The sequence below is a fragment of the Aethina tumida genome, chromosome 1 (genome assembly GCF_024364675.1).
Source record: "Aethina tumida isolate Nest 87 chromosome 1, icAetTumi1.1, whole genome shotgun sequence".
In the NCBI taxonomy this organism is placed as follows: Eukaryota; Metazoa; Arthropoda; class Insecta; order Coleoptera; family Nitidulidae; genus Aethina; species Aethina tumida.
Genome location: NC_065435.1, coordinates 76,438,854 through 76,457,859, shown reverse-complemented (window position 1 = coordinate 76,457,859; position 19,006 = coordinate 76,438,854). Strand labels below are relative to the sequence as shown.

Below are 19,006 nucleotides of genomic sequence, written 5' to 3'. Positions count from 1 at the left end.
CACTGAATAAGCGGTTTTTAATTAATACACGATATATGCTTAGAGTGAAATCGTGACCAATGATCACATAATAATTTATTATCCCAATTGCTTACAACTAAAAAGTATGACTATTTTTTAACACATCTATAATAAATACTAAAAAGCATTTAGTTAATGAATTCTCAAACAAGCGAAATACACAACATATTTTATACAAGTTACATAATATATTACACTGATATTTTCAAATAGTTTAACGGAAAAGTAATGTTGTATATCAGGGGTGGCCAGCTCCACCCCAATGTATTAAAAAAATTTGTTCACAAAAATTATACTTATTGAAAAGTACAAAATATGTGTATTGAATTTAAATATTAAAAATTGACCATTTATTTTACTTCTCTTGATAATTCTGGAATGAAAAGGGAAAAGGGGTACATTTATCGAGAGCCACAAATATTCCTTCAAAGAGCCTCAGGTTGGCCACCTCTGCTATATATTAATAAAATCATAAATATCTTAGTTTATGTCAATAGGATTAATTTTAGTTCAAACAGATGAGAGAAAAATAAAGAATTTTTTTTCTAATTTTATACATTTTTATTAGTTTTTATAAATAGGGCTATTATATTTAATTTATGACTAACTGTGATAATAATTTACAAAAACTAAGTTTCTTTAATTTAGTCAATCTCTAATTTTCTCAAGAAGTGTTTCCAAAAATATGAAATACTTATTATATAATCGACAGGAGTAAATTTTTTGATCCGCAATTAACCCTTTGTTACGTATATCTGGGTTTTACGGCCTACATTTTTTTAGGGTTCTGGGCGAGGCTTAACGAGAGAGGGTCGCAAAGGATTTTGTTTGGAAAGTGGTAATGTCATTCTGCAGCCGACTGTACATAGTAATATTATTGTGTTTTACTTTACTTTTAATTAATATTGTTAGTAATAAACAATAATTATTATAATGTACTTAAATTTTACTCAAGAATAAAAATATAATTTCAATCTTTATATACCATTTTATGATTGAAGTAAATTAATCTTTAGTAACGTATAATAGATAATTTATGTATAAATTAACGAATGTTTTATGGTTTTTACTTTCTTAAAACATAGTTTTTATTAAGAACAATTCAAACAATTCGTTAAATTATATATCAACAACAATGTTGAAGATTCGCATCGAGTTCCATATATTCAAGTTTGTGTAACGCTATAAGAAACAGACAAAATCTTGTTTACTTCGCTGCTAATGTATTATAAACATGTGGGTCCAAGCAGTTCCGTTCCGATTCAGAAACCGAACCGTGCCGAGTCCAAAGGTGCCGAACGTGTCTCACAAAAATATCAAGTTCAGAGGGGTACGGTTTGCTGAATGGCCACACTGTTCAGAAGCTTCTACAGATATTTATGAAGCTGTTATAGCTGTTCTGAATTATTTTTAATACACCATCTTGAATTTTCTGTGAATATAAGAAGAGACATTGGCATGTTTTTACAGACATTTCTGAGTATGTTGTATTTTGCTGTGAAAAATCTATAAAAAATTACAAACAAACAAGAATAAAGCAACTCAGAATTTTTTACAGATATTTATGAAGTTGTTAAAGTTCTAAATTATTTTTAATACACCATCTTTAATTTTGTATAAAATACTTAAAAATAAAAATAAGAAGAAACTTTGACATGTTTTTGCAAACATTTCTGAGTCTTTTTTATTTTTCTGTGATATTATGACACCGCCTTTAATCACAGTCTTGAAAAAATCTATAAAAAATTACAAACAAACAAGAATGAAGGAACTCAGAAGCTTTTATAGATATGATTGTTATATCTGTTCTGAATTATTTTAAACACACAATGTTGAATTTTCTATAAAATTATTAAAAAAAGAGACATTTACATGTTTTTTGCAGACATTTCTAAGACCGTTGTATTTTTCTCTGATATGGCACTGCCATCTTGAAGATGTTATAGTCCTCCTTTAAGCACCGCCTTGAAAAATCTATAAAAAATTACAAACAAACAAGAATAAAGTAACTCAGAAGCTTTTACAGACTTAGAATGTTTTAGAAACTCTTATAAAGTGGAGACATTTTGAATACACCAGGATGTTATAATCTTCCTCTAACCACCGCCTTGAAAGATTTATAAAAAATTACAAACAAAAAAGAGTAAAGGAATTCAGAAGCCTTTTAAAGTACCAGTTTCTATGAACTTCTTAAAAGTAAAAAATGAAAAGAGGCATTCAGACATTCTTAGAGATGTTTCTGAAGCTTTATTAGATAATTTTGTGTGTACACATTTGTGAACTTGTTACAGATATTCTGTGGTATTTTGAATCCATTATCTTGAAATTTCTAAAAATTTATAACACTAACTAAAAACAAATAACAAAAGAAAAGTCATTTAAACATTTTTACATTTATGAGTATTATAGTCGGTTTGTGATATTTTGTACCTTTTTAAAATTTCTTTATAATTTTTTAATCGAGTTCTTCGATATTTTGTAACAGTCATCCGACAAGTTGTTAAGAATCTTTTACGAATAAGCTGTTCTAATAATTTTGTAAAATTTTAACATATATATATATATATATATATATATATATATATATATATATATATATATGTTAGCTTACGTCATCACCTTCACCGATGGACCGATGCGACGTGCTCACATCTATTTAGACTAGTTTTGTTTTATAAGCAAATCTGAAGTATTTGTTTACATTTAATATTCGGGGCAGTTCTTAAGAAAGAACCAGGCAGTCAAGCTTTAGATGTCGAGGGTTAAAGTACGTTTGTTGTAATAAAGCGTATTATTGTGAATTTAGTGTTTTAATCAAACTAAAAAGACAGATTAACAGTCGCTAATCTATCATCAGAAGTGGGATATCTTCTCGTGAATTATTTCCGGAAGAAAGGACCTAAATTTTTTTTTTTTTTGTGTTTCTTTGTGAACAAACAATGGCAGACAATAGTGAAAAACACAAACGCGCAGTGATTCCGAACGTTGTGAACATTACCAAAAGTGCATCGGAGAGAGATTAGTAGCAAGAAAGTAACAACAGATTCCAAAAACAAAACATGGAAATTTTATCGACAATGGCCAACGCCCAAACTACTCAAGCAACATTGAAGATGGCTGCGCAGAAGGTTTAAGTGTGGCTGCAGCGCAGTTTCGACTTGTAAGATTTAGAAATTGCATTTGAGGAATATGATTTGAATTTGTCAGGAATGGACGAGTGGGTTACGAAAGAAATAAAAGAACAACCGAATGCCGTTTGATCTCATAAACTCTTCATCAAATTATCAGAGCGCCATCGTTAAAGCCCTTGGACCACTTAAAGACGATATTACGTTTGTTTATGTTGATGATGTGTTGTGCCCTGCTCGACCCATTCAAGAATGTCTTAAGAACTTAAGAAAGGACATTGACGCCCTTAAATATGCAAAAATGTAACTTTTTCCAAACATCTGTGAAATATTTAGGTGTGATCGAAAAAGAACTGGCTGGATATTTCAGACATCTTGTGAAAAACTTTACAACTTTAACAGCACCGATATCTGCATTGTTACGTGAGGGAAAATCTTTTGAATGGACATGTAAATGTGAAAATGTACGATTGACTTCTTATCCGATTTTCAACATTTTTGATCTGGAATTGTCAACCGAACTACATACAGAAGCAAGTTCGTTAGGATTAGATGTCGCTATCAGCTGTCGAATGGAGGAAAATTGAAACCAAAGTATCACGGACCCTTTGAGGTAACGCATTGTTTACCTAATGAGAGGTACGCACTCCGAAGGATTGGCAGCCGAGGTAGAACTACAATAGCAGCGCATGAACAGTTACGAACCTGGCCAGATACAGAAATTCTATAAGGTATGATGGATATAGATTTATTTAATAAGATTGTGAATGTGTGTAAAGGTCCCTGCTTAGTAGGCTGTTTAAGGTCCCTGTGTATCAGGCTATATGTGAAGGTCCCTGCTTAGTAGGCTATGATTAAGGTCCCTGCTCGGCAGGCTATTTTTAAGGTCCCTGCGTCGCAGGCTATGTTTGAGGTCCCTACTTTGCAGGCTATGTTTAAGGTCCCTACTTTGCAGGCTATGTTTAAAGGTCCCTGCTCGGCAGGCTATTTTTAAGGTCCCTGCTCTGCAGGCTTAGATTGTTGTGTTCTGGGTCTGTGAGACAAGCGGGTAATAGACCTGGTAGTGGTTGAACCGCCTCTGAGCTCCTGGCTAGAATATGGTATCTTTTGATAGCACTTGAGAGTCATGGGTGTAACAGACCTGTTGATGGTTGAGCCGCCTCTGAGCTTCTAGTGGTTGTTAACTGTGCCACATAACAGTCTATTTTGTTAAATGAAATAAGGTTTAGACTTAGTTCTTCGAATATATTTTGAGCTTGTACTGCTGTTATAATGTTTACAGATTACCGGTGTCAGGTGAATCTTTGCAAAACTGTGGAAGGGTCGAGGACGCCCCACATGTCAGGAAGGCCGTGTTAGCTTACGTCATCACCTTCACCGATGGACCGATGCGACGTGCTCACATCTATTTAGACTAGTTTTGTTTTATAAGCAAATCTGAAGTATTTGTTTACATTTAATATTCGGGGCAGTTCTTAAGAAAGAACCAGGCAGTCAAGCTTTAGATGTCGAGGGTTAAAGTACGTTTGTTGTAATAAAGCGTATTATTGTGAATTTAGTGTTTTAATCAAACTAAAAAGACAGATTAACAGTCGCTAATCTATCATATATATATATATATAGTTTTGATATCTTAGATCAGCTATCCTAAAAGACCTCCAGAAAACATACGAGAGTCGTTTATGGCACATTTATAAAAATATTTTAATCGTTATGAAACATTATTTTAGGCAAATCATCAGCTTCTACAAAATGGCAAGTTTGCAGAAGGAAAAAAGGTGTTAACAAAGAATACGATTGTTGGTAAAGATTAATATTTATCAATTCATATTGTAGTGCGTGAAAAATGTTAGGTTTGGCAGTTCAAACTAATTGGAGTAGAATTCGCATAATTACGCGATAAAATAATTGGCCGAGTCCGTTCTCCTAAAAAAAGAAATACACGTTTCTGAACGGCGAACACATGTCTAGTTAGTTGTTTTTAACAATAATAGGTTGACCTTTTCTAATAAACAATTCCCGCTAATTATTATGCGAATTTTATATCTGGTGTCGCCAGACAAATAGGTGTATGTTATATAATTCAGATACAAAGCGAAAAATACGTGAAAAAAAATCAGTTACCAAGGTACCTGAAGGTTACGAATAATGCAAACGTTGGCACCTCCAGCTTCGGCCCCGTTGGAGACGCCGGTTTAATTATAGAGGAGACGTTTGCTCCAAATAAATAAAACGGCCACGTAGACAAGCTAAATGACGAAACGGGCAATGGATTTAGTTCTAAAGGTCAGCGCTGTACTATATTTACAGTCCCATTGATGAACATTTCGATAATGAGTCCCGCAATTCGACTCGCCGACACTAAAAATAAACAGACTCATTTGTTATTTTCCTTTTACCAGCGAACCTCCTTTACCATCCATCTTATTAACAAACAAATTTTTAATCGGGCGGCTGTTTTGGCAACGCACAAGTCGTCTGGATGGTCGGATTGTTGTTTTCGCGTTACACATTCATGCGTCTGCTATTTCCGTTCCGAAACAAACAACCGTATTTATTATTATTAGTCAATTGGTGAAATATGTCTCGGGTTTCACGATTCGACCACTAAAAGGTGCATGTTTTGTGTTTTCGGAACTTTCCGCACAAATCCAATATGGCTGCTCCAAATCGAGCAAATCAATAAGGAAATTAATAAAACGAATAGTAGCAGTAACAGTTGTTCTTCCCACTCATTAATGGACGCAATAACCTTTTGGAGGCAAATATTGAAGTAACGTTTCGAATTGATAAATTATCAATGAACGGATTTACTTTGCATACATATTAGATACGATGCATTAGAAAAGCAACAATAAAACCAGAACGTAAATAATAAACGTGGGTGTTTTATGTTGTTAATTTATAAACGAATTGGCACTTCGGCGAAGCCGTAAACTGAAATATTGGAACACATTGTGTTCTCGGATCATTAAAAATATAAAAAAAAAACAACAGGAAGCACAATTACGATGCAAAATTCGTGTTTATGCGCGACAATAAAATTATGAATTCGTTTGTGCCTAATTGACGATAAAAGCCTTTGTTTACGAACAAATAGTTTTAAAAATAGCGCCGTAGAAACGAAGCCGAACGATGGATTCGAATGGAACGAACATTCAATCACTCATTCAATCATTAACTCTGGCAAAGCGAGGAATGAGAACGAATAACATAATTTATACGGAACGAAAAGACAATTCCGAAACATCCGTTAATTAGGCAGGTTCTAAACATTCCAATTGGCAGATAACAACATCCTGTCGTTCGGTGTAATTTAATAACAATAATTGCGCAGATATGCGAGAGTGTGACCATAACGTTCGATATGCGGAAACGGTAATCTCTAAGCGACAAGATGGCAAATAAACCGAATGGATCACACAGGATCCGAAGATACGTATCACAAAGAATGATATTTACCATAAATGTGAATATGTGTGACATTAAATTAATAACAGAAATATACTTTTAATTTTAAATTGTGTTTAGGAATTACGTGAACATATCAGTGATAAACTGGTAAGATATGAGCAAATTATAGTAACGGATGTGGCTCTTCCAGATGAGTTGTGAGATGATTTAATACTAGCATGGATTGCAAAACAAACTAAAAAGATATAAATAATAACTATTTGTGATTATGTTTCATGAATTTATTTTAATAAAAAATAAAAAATTTTATATAGGTATTTTGTGTTATTTATTCAGATACATGATCGTGTCATTACAAATTGTTAGAAAACTAATATCTTTTTGTATAAATGAATTAGTTTAGAAAACATTCGATATAAATTAGCATATCTTCAATATATATCAAATGTATAATCTTGAAAACACTAAAAATAAAATTAAATTAGGAAGACTTTAGAATATTTTCTTGTTATTCGGTTCGTTTTCGCTTGAAAACATTTAAAACACTACATTGTGTTTATTATAATATTATATATCATATAATTATTTATGAAATAAAAAATCATTCACAAATTTGTTTTAATCTTTGATCCACAACTTCGAAAGATTTATAAAATTCTATAAACCAAAAAGAAGAGACAGCAGAAGCTTTTATAAAGATATTTATGAAGCTGATATATTCGTTCTGTGATACTTAACCAAGTAATTCCAAAATCTCCTCTTATATTTTAATTTGTAATTTTGAATAATTTATAAAAAAGAAAAAATCATTCAGAAGTTCTTATAAACATTTGTGAAGCTGTTATAGTTTTTCAGTGGTCTTTTGGATTCAGCATCTTGAAATATATAAAATTATACAAACAAAAAAATTATAGTCCTTCTGCAATACCGCTGAAATATCTTTGATTCAACACGATGAATGGTCTATAAAATTCTGTAAACAAAAAAGAAAAAAAAGAGTCAGCAACACCAACATGTTATAGTCGTTATCTTAATATTTATATAAAATTATTCAAAAAAATTAGCATAATAACTCTAGAATATCTTATATTTTAATATAACACGTTGAAAGATCTGTATAATTCTGTAAACAAAAAAAGAAAAAAGACAAGATATTTATAAACATGTTATAGTCGTTCTGTGATATTTTATATTCATTATCTTAAAATTTCTGTAAAATTATTCAAAAAATTAACCGAGTAAGTAATTTCAAAACATTTAAATTTTGATATTTTCAATTTAGAATAATTTATAAAAAAGAAAGAAAAACAATCAGTCAGAAACTCTTATGTTTGTGAATGTTATTTTCGATCCAGCATCCTGAAAGATATATAAAATTATACAAACAAAAGAATTATATTCCTTTTGCAATACTGCAGAAATATTTTTGATCCAATACGTTGAAAGATCTATAAAATTCTATAAACAAAAAAAAAATAATAAAAGACTACAATGACATTTCTATATAAATACTAAAAAACAACAAAAGATGTTCAGAAGTTTTTACAAATATTTGTCAAGTTTTTATGATCGTCCTACCACATTTTATATTCGTTATATTGAAATTTCTTTAATACAATTTTGAAATATTCATGTAGCATCTTGAAAAATTTTTAAAATTATAAATAAAAAATATAAATTTGTACAAAGTAGATAAAAGTCTCAGAATTTTTACGGAAATTTGTAATCTTGAAATTTCACAATCTTGAAATTACTACAAAAGATTTTATTATTGATTGACATTTGTGAAGATATGATAGTTTTCTTCAAAGTTGAATATTAAAAATATACACAGATAAAAAAGAAAAAGTATTCAGAAAACATATATGAAGTTCTTAATCGTTGTTCTGCGATATTTTGTAAGCCTTTTAAGCTTTTATTTTCATAAAAATTAACCCTGTACATCTTAGTTACGGTGTTCGATATTTCTATATTGTCATTGAGCCTTATGATAATTGCGATAGCTGGTATCACAATCAGAAACATCAGCGGCGCGGGGGGATGGCGGTTATATTAAAGCACACGAAAAATGCAATGGGATAATGGATCGCGCACTTTTCGTCGCCCAGTTCGGCGTCAAGATTCCCCCGATAACAACCTGTTGTTTGTTTGTTTGGCGCTGTGCTGTGCGACGATAAACGGCAGTGATAGCGTCGATGCCTGGCGGTGTGGAAGTGCGAACGCGATGTTTGTCCGCAAATACAACCCGGGCCGGATGTGCCGGGGAACCACCGCACACAACAAAGGTAACCTTTCAATTTCGCGGGCGGCGCGAGGACGGCGCCCGCCGCCCGCCGCACGCCGCACGCACAGACGACCCTTTGTCAGCGTGTCCGATAACGGAATTGCGACGCTGACGGAACGTCGGAACGTCCACATCGAAATCTGAATTAATAAATAAATGAGAAGTGAACGATCGAAAAATTGGCTATCGGGGTTGTTGGAATATTGGTTCTGTTGAAGCGCGGCTGGTCCGTGGGTTCGGCCTTGGTGTGTGTGTGATGGGGAAAACCGAAAAATTCTATTAAACATCGTCCAACACACCGTCTTGTTTGTTTATACGTTTCCGTATGCAATAAATCTTCGGTTGTTTTGTGCAAACGGCTAATGCAAATCTCCGTCGTACTAATGCGTTTTTTCGACAACCATTAATCATAGAACGCCACGAAACTACGCCTAAACAACCTTTATAACAGCCTTGCAATTGTTTTGCACGGTTATATAAGAACATCTGACCCACTTTGTGTTACTCGTGCAAAAAAAAAAACGGTGTGTTTGGGGCCGTTTCGAAATTGAGTGGTCGGGACTTTTGTTTTGTTGCTGGGATTAGTTATTTAACTGGTATGAAATAGAAAGCTGGTACACCGATGATGAAAACATTACGTGCTGAGCAAAATGGCAGACGAAAAAGCTCTTCGTAAACAAACCAAAAGTGTTTTGGGAAGTGGAGGCACAGACAAGGAGTCAGTCGTCTTTGTTTTTTTCGTCTTCTATAAACAAATTCGCTTACAATACCAGAAAAAAGCATTATCGGTGACCTAATCCGGTTGTAAATAATCCGAAATGAAACGTGCCCGTTTTTGCTGAATTATGGGCCCATAAATTGTGCTTCGTCCGCGCGTATTTACACAAACGCAGACACAACAACCCAATTACACCGCCGAATCGATTGTAAATAAACAATCGGCAAGAATTTATTGTACTTAATTGGCTACGTGACTCCGGTGCAACATTAACATATCGGATACACGTATTAAAAATAAAAAAAAAAACTTGCAAAATCGGGGTCCTACACGTTATTTATTTACGGTTGTTGTGTTGTTTTGTTTTGTTTTGTTTTTTTTTTTACGTGTTTCATTTACTTTTTAATTCGGCCGCGGCGCAGTTGCGTCCGACAATGACATGCTTTCGAACCTGGTTGCATTTGTTTATAAATACGGAACGCAATTACTTTCTAAATTTATTGGGGGAGAGAAGCCCGATTGTGCAAAAGGCGACGCGCGCGCGCAACTATGCCCGCGATTTCCGACGTTTCCGTTTCGCGCATTCCACACGAAAATATCAAAATAAAAATCAACCGTTTCGGCACACAAATAAAATTCCGATCTGTTCGCCGTATCGATATCGATTGGACAACGGGCTGCGGTCCATTTCGTTGCGGCTGCAAATATGTTTATAACATACGTAATTAAACAGAGAGTGTTTCCAAATAACGTGAAAAAAAACTGACTGAAGTATGACAGATCAATTTTTTTATTGTAATAAGTTATTTACCTCAAAACATACACATATCTCTTTTGAAATAATTTTGAAATAACATGTTAACTTTTTCTATTTTAATTTCTATTAAAATTAAAAATGCACTTCTCATAAATCGATTTCTTAAAACAATCTAACAGAAAACGAGATAAATAATGTTACAGTTTGTTGTTGATAAGTCATTAATCACGCAAAAATTTAGTTGGTTATTTTGTCCTAGATATCCATTAAAAATGCAATTTTCTGTATGTTTCATAAATGAATGAATGTTAAATATCTTGAATTTTATCAAAATATCGTACAGTGAGTCTGCAAAAACTCCCTGATAGGTCCATAAAATTAATTGGTAAATGTAACTAGTAGTTTGCTTGGACCAACCTTGTTTCGCATATTCGATGGAATCAATCAATAATTGACATTAACAATTCTTAACTATTTTCCATTATATTTTTTGAACTGAGCAAGAACACAGGAAGAAGTAATCAACATTTTTGCTAGTCATTTAAAAATTAGTATAATAGATGTATTGGTAGTTCAGTCATCTTAGTCAAAAATTAGGTGAATCTCTTGGAAATCGAGATATCCAGCTATAAACTCGTATAAATTCACACATGCTAGGATGGATGCAACTTAAAAAATCAGACTTTTGACCTTTGACTTTTTAAGTTGCAACCATTCTATCATGTGTGAATTTTGAGACAAGTTTTGGGATGTCAAAATATAAATTTATACGAGTTTATACCTGGATATCTCGATTTCTGAAGAGAAATCCCTGTAATGACTGGACTAGTTCAGTCATCTTAATCAAAATTTGGTCTTGGTCAAAATATCATATGTGAATTTTGAGACATGTTTTGGAATGTCAGAATATAAGTTTATACGAGTTTATACCTGGATATCTCGATGTCTGAAGAGAAATCCCTATAATGACTGGGCTAGTTCAGTTAGCTTAGTCAAAATATCATGTATAAAATTTGAGACACGTTTTGGGATGTCAGAATATAAGTTTATATGAGTTTATCTCGATTTCCGAAGAGAACTCCCTATAATGACTGGACTATGAGAACGTAACATGAGTGAAAAATTACTGTGATTTTATCTAGTAAGAGACTCAGTTCCTTGAAATTAATGACTAATGAATATATAATTGAAATATTTAAAGGAAAACTGTGGTTGTCATATAGTGATTAGTACTTCTAATTTTAGTGTTTTAACAATATATTTTCGGAATGCACAACTTTTTAACTAACTACCTCAAATATTTGCATTCTTTTAGGTTACGCCATAAAGAACTTCTGTACTTTCAATATATTTAGTTTATTTTGTTGTGTATTTTCAATTGTATATATAAGTAAATAATCTCAAAAATATGCCTTAATGCATTAAAATAATTTCTTGAAACGTTCTCCTAACTTAAATTAGATGTGTGCCCTTCTGAGCTTCTTGTCTGATAAAAGATGGATCTATCGAGTTGTAATGTAAAGAATATACTAAACTATACTCTAATATGTATTATATATTACTATATAACATACATAAAGGAATAAAAGTCAACTTACTTTACACCACAGAACAGACCACGCTTTACACTCACAATATGCAGAACTTCATCGAAAGGCGTGGAAATTATAACCTCACATATTAACATATAATAGGAGTGGCCAAGCTCCGTGATAGTCCGAGCCATTTTTCAAAATTTCAAATGTTTCGCGGGCCGCAGTATTTAGAAGGTATGCAAAAAAGTATTAAAAAAATTTGTTTACAGAAACTATATTTATTGAAAACATAAAATTACAAAACATGTGTATTGAATTTGAAATATTAAAAATTAAACACATTTATTTTACTTCTCTTCATAATTCTGGAATGAAAAGGGAACTGGGTGGGGTATATTTATCGAGAGCCACAAATAATCCTTCAAAGAGCCGCAGTTTAGCCACCTCTGATATATAATCTTATATTTTCTTACTTATTTATATATGTACACGAAATAAGTATACTCATATATGTCGATAATTTCTTGGAATATGTGAATTTTTATTTTAATTAAGTCCATAAATCAGTATATGAATGATGGATACATGGGAATATTTTTTTCTGGATATAATTGTAGGTAAACTTATGCACACATTTATTTTCGTACATTTTATATATAAGTAAATGAATGATGTTCATATATTATTATTCGATATATTAAATCGACTTTTCCTGGGATGTTAGTCGATAAACAAAACAGCCGTCTAAAAAACGACTAGATAAACTGATAAATTCGGATTAACCCGGATTAATTGGTTTTGTTTTAAGTGTGTCACGGGGTAAATCGTTTGGAAACCTTGCGCGCGTAACAGTAATTTTCTTGCGAAGCGCTGTAAACAACAATTAGTCGATCTGTGACTCAGATGTCGCTTATTACTCACAATCTGTTTTTCCAATTTTATCTGTGTAAACAACGGACCAATCGTTTCCGAGTAAACGGCTCATTCTGATCGCCGATTTTTTTCGTTGCATTCTCCGTGAACGATGCCGACGAAAATAAATTTTACCACGAACTCCGGTAACACGACTTTTTTTTTGCGAGTAGAATTTCAGGAAACGATGCGATGTTTTTGTTATATTCGGCTTCTATAAATAAGCTGTTGTCGCCGGTAATTAGCCGAGATTAATAATATTTACTGTCTATCGGAGCAAATATTTTCGACATTTGCAGAAAAACAATCCGGCACGAAGTGTGTTATTTATAAAAGACGATGCAAAACAGTTTGCTCTGTTAAAACGGTAATGGCATGAATCTGGTTTGAGGTAGAAAAATAACAATAACCGTCGGATATTGGTCCCTAAGACAATGTGGACTAACTTGACCATGATGTTATTATTTATTCCATATCCAAATATCATGGAAACTAGATTCGTCTGAATTCCTGATTAGATGCAAATTAACTGTTTCCTGGGCAAACGTTAAACTTGTTACGAAATTTAATTTGCTCACAATAAATGAGTACCAAAGAATTATGCCATCTAATATTTATTTTCCTGGGAAGAAAATTGTCCTTACTTATTTTTATGGCACCTTCTTTATGTGCTGTTCAAAAGTATGACATTGATTTGTATGTATCTATCTACTTATTACTTATTTCTAAACAGTTTTCAGTTTTTCAACAGTTTTAAATCAAGAGAATTTGTAGTTACTTATTTTTATGATAGCTTCTTTATATGTATTTTTAAATTGTACGACAATAATGAAATCTTACTTATCTACTATTTATTTTTACTCAATTTTTAAAACTTTTTAACCATTTACATTAAATAATTTCATGACAATTTCCCAAAGGTATAACATTGATTTGTCTAAATCAAATTACTTTTAACAGACAGTTTTTACTATTAACGATTTCCAACAAAATAATATTATAATTATGTATTTTTATGGCTGCTTCATTATATTATTTATAAATATACGATACTTATTTGTATAAAGTTTACAGAAAAGAAGTTGTCCTTTTAACGATCTATTTAAGTACAACATTAACTTGTGTAAATGACTTTACTTCTTAAACATTTTTTATTTATTAACAATTTGTAGCAAACAGACAGGCATCTTTTTTATATTTCTTACTTATGAATACTTATTTGTCTATTATTTATTTTTAGACAGTTTCCTTGTTTTATTTATTTAATCATTAGTTTCAAGCACAGAGGAATGCCGTTAATTCGTTACTTATTTTAGACTTATTTTTTCAAAGTAAACACTTATTTGTGTGAATCGAATTGTTAGAAAAAAATCACACGCCACTCTTTAATTAGAACGTGTAACCGTGTCGGTACCTCCCGTTCGAAATTTTCGAGCCGCCACTTGGCGTAGACTCAATAATGACTTAATACATAATGTAAACACGTAAATACCGGACTTAGCACATTTGTGCGGACACCGAACGTGTTGGCAATTAAAAATCGACCGCGTCTAGCCTCAATTATTCAAACGAAACGTCAGCTAAAATGTATCCGTTGTATTTTTTATCTCGGCGAGACGAATATGTGCACTTGCACATAATTAAAATGTGCTCGTCTCCTTTTTTAATGTACGATTTTTGTTTTGGCCCGTCCGTCGGTGTTTATTGCCAGGAAAGTCTAGCCTATTAAATACAGATCTGACACCTGTTCGCTTATGTAAAAACAATTAACTAAAAATAGACCGCGCCGAATTTCGGGGCGTACCGTTTTCATTTTCCTATAGAGGATTTTTACGGATTGATTCCATCGTTAGTGGAAACAAAAATCGGAAAGCGGAATGCATGTAAACAAGTAAATAAGCCAATAATTATAATTAATCCGCCTTAAATTCCCCGCATTGTTGCGCCTTGCGGAAAATAACCACGACTAGTAAGTAAAGCCGCAATGTAAAATGTCCTCGTTGTTGCAGAGCACATTTGGCAGGTCCAAATAATGAACAGGGGAATCGGGACTTCAAGCCTGACCGGCAGCTACCGATTCTGTTTAACCGGCAAGAAGTTGAAGCTGATCAAGAAGGATTCGGAGACGTGCATCGATCTGGTCCTGAGCAACATCCGCAGCTGCGGATACCTCAAGGAGTACTTCTATCTGGAGGTGAGTACACGTGCTGTCAGACAATGAACTTTCGAAAAAACGCCGGTCAAAACTATCGGGTTACTGAAACCCGACTACGTGCCAACGGAGGGATTTTTTCGGAAAACGCGGGAACCCACGGATCATCGAACCTCATCTCTCCATCTCTCTCACGCACGCAAACACAAACACACACGCACACACTCTTTCGCGGGATTTAGTCCATGAAATTTCGGACCGAGGTGACATTTCAATGGTCATTATGTATTCCTCGGTGTCTTTTGTCATGCGTCACAACCTTCGCCGGTTGACGTCAACGAAAATCTGCATTAAAAGCTCGGCGACCGAAATTCCGATCGACCGCCGATGGGAACGATCCGACGCCGCATTCCTAGCATTCCGAACGGTCTCCCTCTCTCCACCAGTCCGATGGAGTACCGCTCGTGTTCTCTGCTGTGTGTGCAGAAATCGAAAAAGTCAACGGCACAAAAGCCCGACAACAATTAAGGCCGAGACGCTGGATGCACCGCACCGTCGTCATTCATTCACGGGGCACAAAGATGATCGCCCGCTTGAAACAGTACTTACTACCCATCGACATCGACACGAAATTCCTCCTCGCTCGGACAACGTGCGGTTTTGCGTTTCGCAAATTTAAACTTCTAGACGCATATTTCACGTTTTTTTTTTACGTAATTTATCGATGTTTTCGTCTAGGTTTTAGCGCGCGGAAAAAACGACGCGATAAATAAAAACAGCGTCGACCGTCTGCCAAGTTGTAATTTCCTCCAGACACTGGCGAAAGGTGAGCGCATAACTCAACCGTACGGTGTTCCGAATTAATGGAGAATTTGCGAGCCCGTCTCCCATGCCAAAAAAAACATATTCTTTCACCTCGTTGTCCCAATCTCTCGACCTCAAATCGGAACACATTCAATTCAGTGTAGTTAATGTTACAAAAAAACACAGAGAGGGAGCAATTTATTAATCTTCATCGTGTTGTTAAGGTTGTCAACTGTGTTTCTGTATACACATTTGCCCTATATTTTCATAAGAGTCATACGGCTATATTAGAATTATCTCAATTTTTTTTGTTCAATTAAAAAAGAATTGATCAATCTTTATTCGACTGAAACAAATGTTATAAAGTAAAATAAGATACTTTTGTCAAAAATACTCGTTTTGATAACAAACACGTCATAATTATAAGATATGATTCAGAATTTGTATTTTATTTCAATAATTTGTTCAACTTCCTTGTGATTGATTTGTTTTTTAATTCTAGTTAATTGCGCTAATTGAAATAAAGTTAATTAACTTAATTTGAGTGTTGAGGAAAGGTAAGTGAAAACGAAATTTTATATATGTTGAAACGTAATATATTTTCATTATGCATATAATTTAGTATCCGATTTTTATTTTCTTTTACTCTTACATAAAATAAAACACAATGAAAAGTACATACAAATATTATAAAACCGGAAACATAAATGTTGGTGGACTTTTTTATCAATCAAGAGCTGGAATTTAAGGAAATTTTTAATTGTCTTTAAATCCAAGAGTAGAACGATGCAATTTTGTTTAATTTTAAAAGTGTAAACCCTTGATTATTATAAATAATTCGTTTCTTTTTCATAACGCAGATTTTAACAATATAATGGAAAAAAGTATGTGAACTTATAAATTTACATTTTATATCTTTAATCTCTGCTAAATACTGAAACTATCGTGTATAACTCTAGTCATTATATACCAAAATGGACATTGCAAAGTCTTTAAATATTAGTAACAGAGCAACTACAAAAATCATTTAAAATTATAATATTCATGGTGACGTTAAAATTGTTCCAAAATAGTTTGAACCCGTAAAACTAAACTAACTAGATACCAATCGTCCAATGGATGAAGAAGGACTTGATCGCCGTCAAAAAACCTTTACAGTAAAAAAAAAATAGAAAGATCAGAATGGACTTTGACAGAGATTTGGACAATTGAAAAATGGAATGCCGTTCTATGAAGTTCAATTTATTTGATAGTAATAGATGTTATACAAAGCAACCAACTGGACAAGGATTCAAGGTAAAATATTAAATTTTCATTATAATGTATTGTGGTGGTAGTCTAAGGGCGTGGGGCTGTTTTTTTCGATCTGGCGTTGGTCCAATTGTCCAAATAACTGGTAAAACGAACAGCAATATAAGATTTTAAGAGGATTCACTGTTGCCTTTTGCTGAGGTTAATATACCACAAAGATGGATTTATCAACAAGACAATTATTCGAAGTTCATGAAAACATATCGGTACTCAAATGACATAGTTCCCTGATCTGAAGTTCATTGAGCACCTATGAGTAAACCATTTTGGATGAAGACTTACTGATACAAAAAATATCTAAGAACTGTTTGATATCGCGCAAACAGATGGACTCAAATTCCGCAGGAAACATTATAAAAATTGGTTGATTCCATGCCAAGAAGATGCCAAGCAGTGTTGAATACCCATGAATATGCGACAAAATATTAAATTAAATAATTATGTTTATATTTTTCACAAAATAAATCAAGTTTCCATACTTTTTTCCAGACGTAAAACTATATTTTTAAATAATATCTTAAAATAACATATCCAAAATAAAGAAATATACTTTTTACTTCAATCTATTATTTGGTAGAAGTTAAATAAATCATAAAACGAAAAAGTTTTCATATTTTTGTATCTATTGTTTTTTCTTTTGGAAAATGTTAGAGGGTAATAAAACGAATTTTATAGAAATATTTCATTAAATCTTCGGCAAACCGACAAAAAATATTTTGATTTATATTTTACTACAGAATACTAGACTACATGGTTTTCAGATATCTACCTCATCACAATCGAAAACCGTTTGATCCGATTGAATTTTGAGAGAGACATCATACATGACAGGGACAGTAGAAGTCTGCAAATTTGCTTCATAGTGGGAATCTTTCACCATCTCTGTCATACATGATGTCTCTCTCAAAATTCAGTAGAATCAAAGACTTCAATCGGTATGTGGATAAATCAATTCAATTATTAAAATCATAACTTATTTTCTCCCAAGTTTAATTTACCCAACTAAGAGTTTTTTAAAACTCGAAAGAAATAAATTATATTTTTGTCACCTAACCTCAACTTCGTCTTATATTTTTAATCACAATAGTTGTCTTTAATCTTACAGATTATTGGCACAATTCTTGTGTTGAAGATGAACAGAATTGATATGTATTTTTAATGGTTTTTATTTATTTAATTATATTTGAAACAACGATATAATAATAAGAAGTAAAATAAGTTAATAGGATGAGATGAAGAAGATCGTAACTTATTTTTCCCCAATTTTAATTTATTCAACCAAAAATTTTTTAAAACTCAAGAAATAATAATATTTTTGTCACCTAACTTCAACTACGTCTTATGTTTTTAATCACAATAGTTGACATCCTTACGTATAGTAGAAATTGTCCTTAATCTTATAAATTATTGTCACAATTCTTGTGTTGAAGATGAATTAATATGTATTTTTAAAGGTTTTAATTTATTTAACTTATTTTACTTTATAAAAAGTAAAATAAGTTAAAAGAACGAGATGAAGTTGAGGCAAGACGACAAAATGTTACGAGAGTTGGTCCGTCTTCGCGTTTAATTCAATATGTTACTACTTATAAAATTATGATGGTGGTTATAAAATTGTTTGTCGTCACAGACAACAGAAAATTCAATCTACGCATTCTGACGAATTATTTTGTGTTTTAGGTGGGAAGATCGAGCACATTGGGCCCCGGCGAACTGTGGATGAACACAGGTGACGAGAATATCGCCCAGAACATTCACTCGACTGTTTACCAGTGAGTATCGCGGAACGTTTTCCCGGTTTAATTGAAACGGCAACGCCGTCATTATTCAATTCGCCATGGCGAATTAATATTAAACAAACAGTCAAACACGATCGGCGGCCGTGATCGTTTGAAAAACAAGCGAAAACAACAACTGGTCCCCACCACCCGGACTATTATTATCGACCCCGGCCAATTGGAGCACGGGGA

At 33.0% G+C, this 19,006-nt stretch overlaps 1 protein-coding gene across 10 annotated transcripts in view; it reads left to right on the top strand.

Moving 5' to 3' along the window:
- The window catches only part of LOC109598230 (insulin receptor substrate 1), a 44,279-nt gene that overhangs the window by 17,667 nt on the left and 7,606 nt on the right, over nt 1-19,006 (top strand). For 9 of the 10 annotated variants that reach the window (XM_020014096.2, XM_049961641.1, XM_049961640.1 and 6 more), the window contains exons 2-3: nt 14,779-14,963; nt 18,717-18,808. In XM_020014096.2, the coding sequence (XP_019869655.1) occupies nt 14,779-14,963; nt 18,717-18,808 (277 nt within the window). Of the gene's footprint in view, nt 1-8,354; nt 8,849-14,778; nt 14,964-18,716; nt 18,809-19,006 lie in introns of those variants that run through there. The other variant, XM_020014097.2, reaches the window with a different exon arrangement.